Source organism: Arachis hypogaea, chromosome 4 (genome assembly GCF_003086295.3).
Source record: "Arachis hypogaea cultivar Tifrunner chromosome 4, arahy.Tifrunner.gnm2.J5K5, whole genome shotgun sequence".
Taxonomy (NCBI): Eukaryota; Viridiplantae; Streptophyta; class Magnoliopsida; order Fabales; family Fabaceae; genus Arachis; species Arachis hypogaea.
In genome coordinates, this window is record NC_092039.1 from 20,820,097 (window position 1) to 20,835,410 (window position 15,314).

Sequence of the window (15,314 nt, forward strand, 5' to 3'; positions counted from 1 at the left end):
ACTAATTTAATAATTAAATTTTTATATAAATAACAGATATTTTAATTATTAATTTTACATAAAAAATATTTTATGTGAGTACAAATATAAATAAACAGCCTATACAAACGAAAAATTACATTTGATTTTTTATATCGCTATTTGACTATTTGTCCCTTCACTCTTTACATTCTAAACTCGTGACTCAGACTTATACTTTTATATCAGCGAACGGTGCTTGTCATCAAACGAAACCATGCAATTGATCATAATTCAAACCATGGCCATTATTCAACAAAAATTAATACTAGCTGACACCTCGTGTTATACTATTTTACTTCCTGACAAAGCTAACATCATAAGATTGAGGATCGATCAGTTATTTTTCAAATTTTATTTTAGTTTTCAACCGTGGAAGAAACTAGCTACCATGTCTCATGCATGGTTAATTATTTTAGTGAAATAATATAACACTGTCTTATCTTCATTAACTAAAAAAATGCATATTATTAGTCTAACTATAGTTAAGTTTAATATTATCATGAGAGAAGAGATGAAGAGTGGTTTAATTTTTTTAAAAATCTTTAGTTTGACCAGTATTCGGTAGCCCGAAAGGCCGAAACCAATTCCACAAAATGCTTGACTAACCTTAAAACCATTAAGAAACTTGATTGTGACAAGTTCTTATATTAGATAGTTTTTTATACTTCTTTCAAACTCGCAACATGAGCATGCCCGCCATCTTCTCTTCACTTTCATATTTTTGGGATCTCATAAAATAAAATATATATAACTGATTTTGATAACGGATTTTAATATATGTTTAGTATTTTTTTTATCATCAAATTACTAAGAAACATATAAGTACTATTACAAAAGAAAAAGTTGTTCAAGATAGATGAAAAAATTAATAAAAAAATAAAATTACAGATAGTTAATTATTATTAAATTAATAATTTTTATTATTATATGTGAATTTTATTATCTTAATCTAAAATAATTAGATATTTATCTTTTATTTTACTACTTTTTCACTTTACAATAATTTAATCTATTAAAAAAGTTCCTATTAACTCAACATGATCTCACCAGAGTCCGAGAAAAATAAAAATAAAAATTTTCGATCAGTAATTTTCAATTTACAAAAATATTATTATTTAATAGTAATTACCCACATAAAAATAATAATTAAAAATTATTAAATAATTTATTATATTTAACGAACTTACTTAATATATAATATATATCAAATTTTTAACTATTATTTTGAGAAGAAAATATTTTATCCCATTACACACTATAACCACCATCTATTGAAAGCTAAATGTTTTTATCATGAATAAAGACAATATGCAATTCACAATTCAATTATGTTGATTTTGCATGTGTTATTTTTTTAATAGGAGACTATGTAATCGGATAGTCTGATTACTTTATAAAAAAAATTAAAAAATTAATATTAAATTAAAGAGTTTATTTTATTTGTTGTAATTCTTTTATTTTAAAGTTTATAATTTTTATTTTTAAAAAATTAAAGAGTCCAATTTTTATTTTCCTAAAGATGGCAGTGTCCGATTTTTACATTTTAAATCAAATAATATCCTATTTAAAATTAACACTCTTACATTTCACCATCCTCACCTCAGTATAAAAAATAATTTGCATCTATTTAATGTGATTCAAGCAGCAGCAAGGATCAACTAACTAACCGTATTTCCATCGTCAAAGTGCAAATCACAAAAACGATCCACCAATGGAAATGGAACCCTCATTGTTCTACTCTCTTATACTCTTCCCAGTTTTTCTCTACACCACCTTCAAGCTTCTCTCTAAGAGCAGAAGATTAAGAAACCTTCCACCAGGTCCAACACCTCTTCCAATAATAGGCAACCTCCACCACCTAAAACCGCCGCTCCACCGCGCATTCCACCGCATGTCGCAGACATACGGCCCCATATTCTCCTTGTGGTTCGGCTCGCGCCTCGCGGTCGTCGTCTCATCGCCGTCGGCTTTCCAAGAATGCTTCACTAAGAACGATATCGTGTTGGCGAATAGGCCAAGGTCTCTGTCCGGAAAGTACATATTCTACAACTACACCACCGTAGGGTCTTGCTCCTACGGCGACCACTGGCGCAACCTCCGCCGCATCACTTCTCTTGATGTTCTCTCAACGCAACGGACTCACTCCTTCGCCGGAATCCGAAAGGATGAAACCGACAGGTCTCTCAACTTCACTTTTATCATCGTTTCATTTTTTTTCTTTCTAAATTTTTTATATTAGTGATTTATATTTGAAAAGATAATCTATTAATGAAGTTAATTTTTTTTTGAAAAATGCTATTTATATTAATGATTTTATTTGTACATCTAGTATGATTGATTGTTTTGTTAAATTACCGAAAATCATCGCTCATTACATATATAGGTTGATGACAAAATTGGCGAAGGAAACAGGGTCAGGGTTTAGTGAAGTGGAGCTAAGTTCTATCTTTCATAATATGACTTACAACAACATGATGAGAATGATATCAGGGAAAAGATACTATGGTGATGACCATGACATCAAAGATTTGAATGAAGCCAAAGAATTTAGGGACACAGTCACAGAGTTGCTTCAAATGGCAGGTGTTTCTAACAAAGCAGATTACATTCCTTTCCTAAGGTGGTTTGACTTTGGCAATTCCCAAAAGAAGTTGAAGAATATTAGTAACAGGTTTGATGATTTCTTGAATAAACTCATCCAAGAGAACCGTACTAGGAAGCAGCACCAAGAAGGTGAAAATTCCATGATTCACCATCTCTTGAATCTTCAGGAATCCGACCCTTACTACTATACTGATCAAATCATCAAAGGGCTAGCTCTGGTAATAATTTTATGTATAATTACTAATTAATTATTATGTTCTACTTTCAGGCCAACAAAAATATTTTTATACTAAATTTTAAATTCTAACAATATAAAAATAAAATATTAATTTAAAATACTAGCTAATATTAATAAAAATTATTAAATCTCTTAACTAACATTTCTCTTGTAACAAATAGAATCTAATGTTTGCTGATTATTAATATATGTTACATGAGTAAATAATTAAATTAATTTTCTAAATTTTTATTAAATCAAAATGGTCTTCAAGTTTATCATGTCAATTATGTCTTTCTCCAAAATCCAAATCACTCTGACTAGAGATGAATGTCATTGGTTTTGATAAATTTAAAAAGACGAATTTAATTTAATAAAAACTTAATATGACCAACAAATAAAATTTAGAAAAACAATTTAATTTCTATACTTATATTGATATTGAAATAAATGATGTTGACATTAATATAATACTATTCACTTTTGAGTTTTGAATTAGTCAATAGTCTATGCTCTACGCTATTTCTTTATCCAATACTTACGTATATATAGTAGGTGCATTCTGTGCAGGTAGGTAGCGTTACTTTTTGACTTTCAAAAAGGGATCCTTTAACACGGTAAAGATAGCTAATAGAGGAGATAAAAAATTTAAAGGATAATTAGATAGAAAATCACATTATTTTTTGATAGAAAATTAAAATAAAAGATAGACATCTCCTTCTAGAATTGGTGAATGATTAGGTATAATTGACTTAGGATTCTTGGTGGGTTGTTGACGGCGTCCTATCGCAAGGTTTGGCCATTGAAGCGTAGTTATTGTAACCGAAAGGAGAAAAAATCACAGCAAAATCGCTGTCGAGATTGCTGATAATAACTGGCGTGACAACGAAGAGTAAGGATTGGAGAAGACAGGGCAGATTATAAACAATAAATAAATAAATATAAAAATTTTAAAACAATATACGAATAAATAAATAGAAAAATAAAATTCATTTTATAAAAATAAATTAATTTTTAAAATAAAACGATTAAATTTATTTTACATAAATAATTAAACAAAAATATTTTTATATAAACAAAAATATAAAATATTTATCCAAATCAATAACTGAGATTTTTAAAATTAGAGACTTTAGTCTTTTAAATTTTAAAATATATAAAACAGTCTCCAACATTTATTTTTGTTCCCAATTCATTCTCTCTCTAATTTGATTCGAAGGGTAAAGTATAAAATTCTTTCTAAGAATTTACAATTATCAAAACAGTTTTTAAAATTATTTAAGAATTTTAAAACAATCATTTCGATTACAAAAATCAAGTTAAAAGGAGATTGTATTGTGTCACAAAAGAATAAATATTATAAATTAATTTAAAATATTATAAATTAATTTATGTGTTTTGAAATTTAGGAGATTCATACGTTTAATATTAAAAATTTTAAAATCTAAAAATTTTCAGATAATTTTAAATTAATATTATAACATTTCTATTAAATATCTATAATTTGTAAAATATGTCAGTGTTCATAATACTAACATAAATAATAAAATTTTATCCAAAAAAAAAATTCAGAAACCAGTAAAAAAAGAAAAGAGTTTCAAACAAAGAAGACGTGTCATGGAAGTATTTTTCTCTTCTTTTTCTTTTTTATTTTTGCTCTCTTGCTTGTAACTTGGATTTTCTTTTTTTTAGAGTCATGTATTATAAATTTGGTTATCTACTAGTTTAGTTTAAAAATAAAAAATAAAAAAATCCAAGATCTTTTCTTCCTGGTATTTATCAATTTTTGTCCATATTAATATTGTGTTTTTCATGTTTTTGTTGGCCTAGCACACATCCCACATCATAAGATTTAATTTTTAGAGCTCAAATTTCTATTTTGCCCTCACAGTAACATTTGGTGAGTTACGGCACCTTTACCATTCTCACTATTAATTAAGCAAGTTTCCTTTCATAATCTTTTGGCCAGGTGTTACATATCTATTAGTGGGTCAACAATTAGCGACCACTAGGCATCATTTTTTGTGCCACCATAGACTTAGCCTATATAGTATCTATCTACCAAAAAATGTTTCCTACTTAGTTTATGGCTGCATAATGCTACCGATTAATTATGATATTGTATAATGTATGTCTCCGTCATATCATTTATTTTCAGCAGAGTGAAATTTCACGAATTTGTATATGCTTGGCTAATACATATATGTTATCTTTAATTAAATATCATGTTTAGTTTGTAGTATATGGTTAAAAAAGATGTATAGTAGTATATAATAACTTAAATAATTTACACCGAAGAAATATTTTTCTTGTCAATAATATTGACAATAAATTTATTAACAATGTTACATAATCAACAAATATTATTATTTTAAATCAGTATTTAGTCAGTAATAATTAATTTTATATTTATATTTATAAATATTTATACACATAAAATATATAATTTGTATTTATATTTACTAGAATTAATACATATAAATAATCACATCTTGTATAAATATTTATTAAAATTTATATACATAAATTAATAAAATTATATTTGGGTGACTTCAAGATTTTCTCTAAATTTATAGAAGACTATATTTGCATTTCACATGTTAATATCTAACATATAGAAATTATAACATCGTTTGTTAATTTGATTGAACTATTGTAGGCCATGCTGTTTGCGGGAACAGATTCATCTGCTGTGACTTTGGAGTGGTCACTGTGTAATTTACTAAATCACCCTGAGGTTTTGAACAAGGCAAGAAAAGAAATAGAGACACAAATTGGAGAAGAGAGGTTGTTAAGTGAATCAGATCTTCCAAAACTACCTTACCTTAGGAACATTATTCTAGAGTCACTAAGGTTGTACACGCCAGCACCATTGCTCATACCACACGTGTCATCACAAGACATCACAATAGGAGGATTCAATGTTCCAAAGAACACCATAGTGATGATCAATGCTTGGGGGATGCATAGAGATCCTGCGGTGTGGAGTGATGCCACGTGTTTCAATCCGGAGAGGTTTGAGAAAGAAGGAGAGGAGAAGAAGTTGGTTGCTTTTGGATTGGGACGAAGGGCTTGCCCTGGTGAAGCAATGGCTATGCATGGTGTTGGTTTCACTTTGGGATTGTTGATTCAATGCTTTGATTGGAAAAGGGTTAGTGAGGAACCCATTGATATGAGAGAAAGAAATTGGTTCACTCTTTCAAGGTCGACTCCATTGAAGGCTATGTGTAAACCACGCCCAATTGTGAACAAAGTTTTCTCAAATATTTAGGGTAGAATTTGATTTGCAACAATAAAAATTAAGTATGTTATATGCATACTAAAATTAGTGATAAGAATAAAATATATATTAAAAATAAATTAAATTATATATATTTATATATAAATATATAATAATTAATTTTAATGATTAATTTTAGTGTGTAAATAATATTTTTAAATAAAAATAATATTAATAGAGTATCAAAAAATATTTTTTAATAAAGAATAAATTATTTTATAATAGATTAAAATAAGAAAAAAATATGATGTATAATATATATTTTAAATTTTAGTTATAATTTTCACTCTTTATTTATTGTACAATATATTTAGATATATCGCGTTTGTAAACATTAAAAAAAATACTACTCTTATACTGCTTCTTCACGAGTCAAGGTTGGATCTCAAACCATACTTCAGCAATGTAGGCTATGTGTGAAGAATGAAAATGCGTCTGCGATGCCATCTTCTCACTAGACCCCAGTGCCTCGTTGCTCTTCCCTCCAAAAATGGCCAAGACCGCCATACTTGCAGAGCTTGCCGACAAAGAAGAATGAAAGCATGGTGGTGGATGCTTCCGCGAAGGTTGCTTTAGCGGCAATGCCGCTAGGGATGAAAGTCTCGGTGCCGAAGGATCCAATGAGGGAAGGCAATGATAAGAGGGCCTCCCAATTTCTTTCATTGGAGGCTCTTTTCATTGTTACTTTTCGTTTTAGGAGGGGCATCTCAGCGACGGACAGTTGTCCATGATGTTTTTCTAGTCAGGAATCAGTTGTTCATTGTAATTAGGATTGTCCGAAAGCTCAGTTATTAGTCTGGCAAGCATTGAAGATTTTTTGTCAACCTTTGAATTTGATAAATTGATTATTGCTTCATAGCAAAGAGCGCCATTTTAGATTCTTTTCTGGTCTTTGGTGGATTTAGCGTTCCAGGAATAATGAGACATTTCATCCACACGAGTCCTGACCCCTGAATAAGGTGACTGGTATTGCTTTGTCCTTGGAAAAGGAGCTTCGTAATGTTTTTGAGTTGAAACGAGTTCCTATTTCTCTACTATTAGTGGATCATGGATTCTCTCTTTCGGTAAAAACTTTTAAGATTAATTGTGATGCAAGTTATCCTGGTATTGGTGATCGTGTTGGTTTTGCCTATGTTAGTAAAGATTAAAATAGAAGTTGGCAACGAGGTTATTTGAGAACGATTGAGAGTCGTAATGTTTTATAAAGAGAGTTGTTTGCTATTTGAAGAGTATATCTTTTAGTCTAGGACTTGGAGTGAAAAAATGTTATTTATGAACAGATTGTGTGGATGTCTTTATTCTTATCAATAATTCTCAAAATACTTCTGGTTTTGTTGATTCTTTGGTGCTGAAAATCTGGGATCATGTCTTGAAAATGGCGTGTGGTCCTTTGGTTGATCTTGAAAGATGCAAATAAAGTGGTGGACATTATGACAAAGACGGCAATAAAGACTCATACTCTCTAAGTGGAGCTCCCGTTACTTTAAAAGGAGTTTGAGAGTAACATTCAACGAAACTGTCCTACTTCTTAAACTATTCCTTATTTTTTATTTTTTTTTTGTTTATTATTTTGTTATTTTTCAGTCAAAAAAAAGAGAAATTATTATTATTGCAACTTAATTATTGAACTTAGTGCTTTTTTTATTTGTCTAATTGTTCTGACCGCTCAAAGCATAACTGATTGAGACAATAATGGTCCTAACAAATTCATTGGTTTTTGGAGCGATGCCTTAATCCGCTTTTTAATTTTGATATTGGAGAGTAGTTGGTGTTAGGCGTGGATATGGGGGGACTGGGTGCTTAACAAAGGTGTGGTGTCAGGAAGAATGCTATAACAGGAATCGGACCCAGCGATTCCCCCCCCCCACGAATCGGACCCAGCGATTCCCCCTCCCACGAATCGGAGCCAGCGTTTGGAGGAATCGGACCGTCCGATTGCGCCCCCTTCCACGTGTCGGACAGCAGCTTCTCCCCAGGACGGTGCCCCAACAGCCAGCATACCCCCCTTTCCCCCACTCCCTCAGTCCGAAACATCATTTTCAAGCCTGAAACCCCATTTCTTCCTCTCTGAGTTCATCCTCTTCCTCCCTTCTTCTTCAAAAACTTTGCATGCAATAGAATCTGTGGAAATGGCTAAAAGACACAAAGCTAGAGATGTTGATCGTCCTGAACTTCACATTGTAAATTATCTGTCTAATCCTGATTATGTAAGTTAAATTTTTTAATTTTTTGCAAATTTCTGTATTTTAATTAAATTTTGTAGAATTTTTTTTTGTATTTTATGGTTAAATATTGCAGTTAGGTAGATAGATATGTAAATGTTGATTGTTACAGATTTTGTAAGAATTTTTTCGGAGTAGTATTAGAAATTTTAATTAATTAATAAAATCTGATGATTAATTTAAAAATTATAATATTAGCAATTATGATAATTTTTTGTTATTATGTTTAGATATTGTTAGTTAATTGGAAAATATATTAAAAAAAATTTTGTAAGACCGTTAGAAATTTTGATTAATGAATAAATTTTGATGATTAAACTTATAAATTATGATTGTAAATTGTTTGTTTTGTTATTATGTATAGATGTTGTTAGTTAGTTGGAGGAAATGTAAGATATTATTTTTCGAATAGATTTAGAAATTATAATTTAGTAACTTAGCTTTTATGATTCATGTTATAAATTATAAGTTTAGGAATTATTTCCACACATTTTTGTTGGAAATTATATATTTAGGATTTATTATAATTTTTTGTTGGAGAATATGTTAGAAATCTTTTTGTAATACGAGTAGATATTGTAGTTAACTAATTAACTTTTGTGATCAATGTTAGAAATTATAATTCTGATTTTGTAATAGATTTAGAAATTAGAATTACTTAATTTACTTTTGTTATTAATTTAAGAATTTATAATCCGGAACTGCATCATTAATAACGATATTTTTTAATATTAATTGCAAGGCCAATTTACTTAATACATAGTTCATTTGGGAAGAAAGGTAAATTATAAGAATTCAATTATAAAAAAACTAAGAATACTAAAGTAACGTTAATTTCGTATGTTGTTAGTTAGACAATGTTTTTCAAATGTTGTTTGTTAAATATCTATAAATTAATATTTTTGTTTTATTTTTGTTATTGATAATTATATGATATCTATTAATATTAATATTTTTTAACATATATTTGAATAATGTAATAGATACTAATTAATTAATGAATTAGAAAATAAGTTAATTTGATAACTATGGTTGAACCAATGACCCAGTAACCCAGTAACTTAGTCGGGTCGATTGCCGGTTCGATTCTGATAACTATGGTCATAAAGAAGTCTCAGGTGTCATAAAGAAGTTTCATGAAAGAACAATGTTCCGATACACATAAACAAACGGATAAAAATAAACAAGCAAATGCCATAAAGTACTACAATGAAACATGATAGGCATAAATCTACTGTCCTGGGTTGCTGGGACCTACACCAGCTGACCGACGGCATCTACTTCGGCTGTGTCCCTCGGCTCCACATTGCCGACAACACCTAGGAGCACGTAACATTCGTGTGTCCATTTCGTTCAAGAAACGTGTCATCCTCGGGCGACCTTTCGTCACCCGTCTCAGGTTCGGATTCGGGACAAATCGAGGGCCGCTGTACACAGGCCACGTTGTGGGATTCCCCAGTGGCCGAAACCTAGCTCGGTAAACCCTCCGAACTTGGTCCATCTTATAAACTTCGTGGACATACACTCGCCAATCCAGTCGCTGATTCGCACAACATGCAAAAACATGTCGACAGGGAATCTGATCCACCTGGAACTCACCACAGTCACATCGTTGTTGACGGAGGTCGACGGCATACTCAGTTCCACCTGGCATCTCACGAACCTCGAAGACCTCATTCATCCTGTCGAAGCAATTAACCTGGATGTTTGAACATGCAAGTTGATTTGCATTCAATTTCGACGTGACAACCTCAGAAAAAACATGTCCAGCTGTTATCCGCGACTCTGCCTCGGCTCTTTTTCTAGTGAACAACTCGTTAAGCCTGTAGAATGTGGCTTTGACAAGTGCAGTTATAGGAAGATTGCGTGCCCCCTTCAACACTGAGTTGATGCATTCCACTAGGTTTGTCGTCATGTGACCCCAGCGGTAGCCACCGTCATACGCCAACGCGTACTGTTCGCGTGGGATTCGGTTAAGCCAGTTCGTATATGCCTCGCCCCGTTCACGTAAACGCTGGTAGCGCTGTTCGTACTCGCGCACCGTCCTCGAATAACCTGCACAACAATCAAAGCCACACAAGAGAAGAATTCATGAGAAACGCTGCTTGAAGGTAACTCGGTTAATAACGAAATTCGAATTACTAAAATTTACCTATATTGACCACAAGTTTTTGCAGGTACGGTGCCTTGAACTTTCTCAAGAAGTTCGACTCTATATGCCTGATGCAAAACATGTGGAATGCTCTCGGGGGCGACCAAGCTCCGTTGCTCCGGGCAACAGCTGCATTGATGGATTCGTGCCTGTCAGAAATCAGTCCCACACCATCCCGAGTCACAACATGTTGTCGCAAGTTACTAAGGAAAAAGTGCCATGCATCAGAAGTCTCCCCCTCCACAATTGCAAACGCAATAGGGACGATATTATTGTTACCATCCTGTGAAACTGCGACCAACAAACAACCCTTATACTTTCCGTACAAGTGAGTCCCATCAACCTGGACAACTGGCTTGCAGTGTCTGAACGCTCTAATGCAGGGGTAATAACTCCAGAAGACTCTGTGCAATACCCGGATATCAGTTACTTCCTCATCACCTTGATATGCAGACATAGTCTCGAAATGGACGATTGCTGATGGCTCCTTGTTACACATGGCCTGAAACCATATAGGCAAAGCTTCATATGATGCTTCCCAACCGCCAAATATTTTTTCCACTGCTTTTTGCTTCGCCAACCATGCTTTCCGATAGCTGATGGTGTAATTGAACTTCGACTGCACTTCCGCAATAACTGATTTCACCTTTATCTACGGGTCAGCCTCAACCAACGGCTTTATTGCTTCCGCAATTGTGTTCGAATCCAGCTTCGAATGATCCTGAGAAATAATGGCTCTAGTACAAGTGTGAGAACCGTTGTACCTCCTTATAACCCAACAATACTTTTTGCTGATCATGCTAACCCTGATAAGCCAATCACACCCTGATCCATACTGTGTACACTTCGCATAGAAGGTCAACGGCTCCGACTCATACACACGGTAGTCTACGCCTCTTCGGATGGTATAATCTTTCACCGCCATCATAACAGCTTCCCTAGAACTGAATTCCATTCCGATTGCAAATTCACCATCTGCGACCATAGGAATTTCTACCACAACGACAAGCAAATCAAAATAATTTAAGGCAAATACATTTAATAACTGAAATTAAGACTACGTCAATGCTCCCTATATCCACATAAATATAAATATTATTCCTATCATGTTGTCATCCCACTTTTAACATCATACAAACATAAACACATAAAAAACTTTGGACGAATGCGCACAAATTAATTTTCACGTGACTTATATTCTTATTTACATCTATCAACATAGATTATTTCCCAAAGTCTACTACTTTCTATATTTATATGTTAATACGTACCGGCACTCATATATTCCGGAAATTCCGGCGCATGCATGGCTTCCAAGTCCAGAACCCGCATGAAGGACGGCTCCTCAAAGGGATCTTCGTTTGCAAGTGCATTTGCAACGTCTCCCACATTTGGAGCCACCACCCCGTCACCTTGATCTTCTTCTCCTTCTGGAGCAACAGCTTCGTAATTGCTTTCAAACTCTTCCTCACTGTCACTATCGTATTCTTCCCCTTCAATATTTCGGTCCGCTTCAGATTGTTCGAATTCGACGTACAACTCTATCACCGATATCTGACCGCGACTTTCAAAATACATTGAAAACATCTCCTGCATACTCGCTTCGTCGGTTACATACTTGGTTTGATACTGCACGAAACCACCAAATACCGGTATGGGATATCTGTATACCATACATGATATTTTTTTGGATATCTGAAAACCTATCTTCTCACAAATCACACATTTTAGCTCCTCAAATGAGATTGTGAACGGAATAACAATATCTAACGGCTTCTCACAACTAAATCTCACTCCTTCAGATGTTTGTAATAGAATCTAACCAAAATAATATACACTAAGTGTAACTCTATCAACCATTTTTCATACTCTCATACATAAATATCTAGTGAACTCTCATTTACTCTTGGAGTTCAAATGAAATAACAGAGACGCAAGGAGAAGTAGAAGAGAAACAGGGAGAGGAAAAAGACGCAGAACAACGAAGAGGAATCAGATATGAGGAGTGCATCCGAGTTTCCAAAACACACACACACACACACACACACACACACACACACACACACACACTCAAATCGGACCCTCCGAATCCTATTAAAAAAATTTTTTTTTTGTGCAACAAAACGGACCCAACGACTCCATAAAAACAAAAAAAAATTTCTGCCAGAAAACGGACCCAACGACTCCATGATAAAAAAAAATTATCTGCCAGCAAACGGACCCAACGAGTCCATGAATAAAAAAAAAAAACCACTAAACGTACCCTCCGATTCCACTTTCATACACAAAATAAAAAAACTTAAATTTGGTCCCTTAAGGAATCGGACCCTACGATTACTACCTACAAGTTCAACTTTTTCTCCCACGCAAGGCAATCGCTCGGTCCGACTCCCCCCTGCCATGGCTCAGAAAAAGCTGCCCCACACCATTGTCTAACACCACCATATTCCATATCCCTGCACAACTCATCCACCCGTCCAATATTGAAAAAATTGAGCCTGCCTTAATCATATATTTTTGGCGTATGTAAGAATAAAATTTGCTTTTGTTTGGGCTTGTGGCTCATTTTTTTAGTACCGGAGAGTGAATATGTATTATGCATAGTTATGGATTAGTGATATATTTTTTATTGGAAAAAATTACCAAAAGTACCCATGAAGTTTACGAACGTTGACAAAAGTACCTATAAATTAAGGAAATTAATGATGTACCCATGGAAGATGGGTTTTATATGACAAAAGTATCCAAACCCTAATTTTTTGTTATTTTTTTAATAAAATTCCCAAACTACCCTCACTCTCAACCTCAACTCACTTTTTCAACTTTTCATAACCCAACTTGTACCTTTAAAACCTTTGTCATGGAGTCCAAAACTACTCCTATAATAGACCAGACCAAAATCAATAGTGGTGGTGGTGGTAGAAGATCTCGACCGATTCCTAGCAGATAAATTTAGTATGGTGAGCTCTTTTCTATTTTTTTTGCCAGTCCCTGCACACAAAGAAAGCTCTCAAATTAAGAAAAAAAGAAAAAAAAATGAAACGATTAAAAACTGTTCCTTTATGATTCTTTCTCTTATTCTTCATCGGTATTGATTGATTATTTTGTTAATCTCGGCGCTGGAATCTTCTGTTGCGTTATTATCCAAAATTTTCACCATAAAAAGTTCATTTCATCTGTTGTAGGAATAGTTTTGGATTCCATGACAAGTTTTAAAGGTGCATGTTGAGTTCTGGAAGATTAAAAAAGTGAGTTAAGGTTAAGGGTGGGATAGTTTGAGAATTTTATTAAAAAAATAAATAAAAAATTAGGGTTTGGATACTTTTGTCATACGGAACTCATCTTCCATAGGTACATTGTTAATTTCCTTAGTTTATGGGTACTTTTGTCAGCGTTCGTAAATTTCATGGGTACTTTTGGTAGTTTTTTCTTTTTTATTAATATGGAGACTTTATTTTTTTAATAACAAATTATAAATCAAAGACTCAGATTTGACTAGCATAAAAAATCGAGCGTCTGAGTGAATTCATATTTAAGAACTCATATTTAAGAGAAAACAAATCTAAACTTTTGATTTATGTAGGATAATTTTTTTATTTTAAAAAAGAAGCAAATCAGTAGATAGGTTTTATAAAAATAAAAATAAAAATCCAAAATATCTAAATTAATGAGTTAAAATTGTAAATTAAAAAAAATAAATTATAGAAATACAAATTTATGAGTCCAATTTGAAATATATATATATATATATATATATATATATATATATATATATATATATATATATATATATATATATATAACCCCACCCTAGTTACACAAACTTCAAACTTCATTTTCTTCAACTCACCTCTTTGTTCTTCTTTATTTATCGCTTTTTGGTTTGTTCTTCTTTCATCACTTTTGCTAATATGAACTAATAAAAAGAAATAACATTGTTTTAAAAAGAATGGAGGATAAAGTTATGTTAAATTATACTATTATAGTCAGAGTTTATTACAAATACTTGAGAAAATGAGATTTATATGTAAAAATCTTTGTGATCTTATTATTCCTTTTACATTATCATTTGAAAAATTAAAAAGTGTTATTTGTGAAAGGATAGATCCTCATATATCAAAGAGGGTATCGTTATTAAAATTAAGAGTTAAATACGATATTGATCCCTATGATTTAGGTTGAAAATTTTATTCGTCCTCAATCTTTTTTTATATTTGAATTCGTCCATAAGATTCAACTTAGTTTTAAAATCGTCCTCCAGACCAAAATATCCTTCTTCCCATTCGTTCCTAAGGTAGCTTCTTCCCACCCACCTGATCCAATCGGTGATGTACAAGAACAGGATCCCTAATATTATGAACTTTTCCTAGTGCCTCTGATCTCCACTCACTATCTGATGCGGAAGCCTATCCGAACCGCACTGTAGCCCATCCTTCCCGTAGTTCTCGAACCTTCTCTTCGTCTTCTCGATCGTTGCCTTTATCGCCAAACGACTCAGAGCACCGCCGCGAGCAAGAAGAAGACGACTCAGATCACCACCGCCAGTGTATCTACCACCCGCATTGTTGCTGCCACTGTATTTGCCTGCCCACCCGCATCACTGCTGCCACCGTATCTACCTTCCCACGTCGCTGCCAGTCGCTTGTCTACTCACCTCTGCTCTTCTTTCCAACCACATTCTTCAGTGATGATTCTAATTCCTTGATCGACTGCTTCTGCTGCTTCACGATTTGCTTCGATTCCTTGCAGGGAGTAAGGCCAGAGATGTCGGCGGTGGCAGGGAGAGGAGCGGGTAGGAGGGCTAAGGCGTCGGAGTAG

At 33.0% G+C, this 15,314-nt stretch overlaps 2 protein-coding genes across 2 annotated transcripts; one reads left to right on the plus strand and one right to left on the minus strand.

The window, feature by feature from the left end:
• Nucleotides 1–1,629: 1,629 nt before the first annotated feature.
• LOC112796477 (isoflavone 2'-hydroxylase) lies at nucleotides 1,630–6,248 on the plus strand. The gene is made up of 3 exons (XM_025838942.3): nucleotides 1,630–2,199; nucleotides 2,405–2,843; nucleotides 5,502–6,248. The coding sequence occupies exons 1-3, from the start codon at nucleotides 1,733–1,735 to the stop codon at nucleotides 6,111–6,113; spliced, it is 1,518 nt and encodes a 505-aa protein (XP_025694727.1). The 5' UTR covers nucleotides 1,630–1,732; the 3' UTR covers nucleotides 6,114–6,248.
• A 3,327-nt stretch (nucleotides 6,249–9,575) lies between these two features.
• LOC140184069 (uncharacterized) lies at nucleotides 9,576–12,170 on the minus strand. The gene is made up of 4 exons (XM_072234353.1): nucleotides 11,768–12,170; nucleotides 11,302–11,489; nucleotides 10,497–11,115; nucleotides 9,576–10,399 (listed from the first exon to the last, which is right to left on the minus strand). Exons 1-4 carry the CDS (start codon nucleotides 12,168–12,170, stop codon nucleotides 9,576–9,578), a joined length of 2,034 nt encoding a protein of 677 aa, XP_072090454.1.
• Nucleotides 12,171–15,314: the final 3,144 nt, after the last annotated feature.

Excerpts from the sequence above, each read along its gene's own strand:
- LOC112796477 (XM_025838942.3), top strand. The coding sequence starts at position 1,733 with ATGGAAATGGAACCCTCATTGTTCTACTCTCTTATACTCTTCCCAGTT. Across the intron at positions 2,200-2,404 it reads CGAAAGGATGAAACCGACAG|GTTGATGACAAAATTGGCGA; the intron begins GTCTCTCAACTT and ends TTACATATATAG. Across the intron at positions 2,844-5,501 it reads TCATCAAAGGGCTAGCTCTG|GCCATGCTGTTTGCGGGAAC; the intron begins GTAATAATTTTA and ends GAACTATTGTAG.
- LOC140184069 (XM_072234353.1), bottom strand. The coding sequence starts at position 12,170 with ATGGTATACAGATATCCCATACCGGTATTTGGTGGTTTCGTGCAGTAT. Across the intron at positions 11,490-11,767 it reads TCCGGAATATATGAGTGCCG|AAATTCCTATGGTCGCAGAT; the intron begins GTACGTATTAAC and ends TCGTTGTGGTAG. Across the intron at positions 10,400-10,496 it reads AAAACTTGTGGTCAATATAG|GTTATTCGAGGACGGTGCGC; the intron begins GTAAATTTTAGT and ends ATTGTTGTGCAG.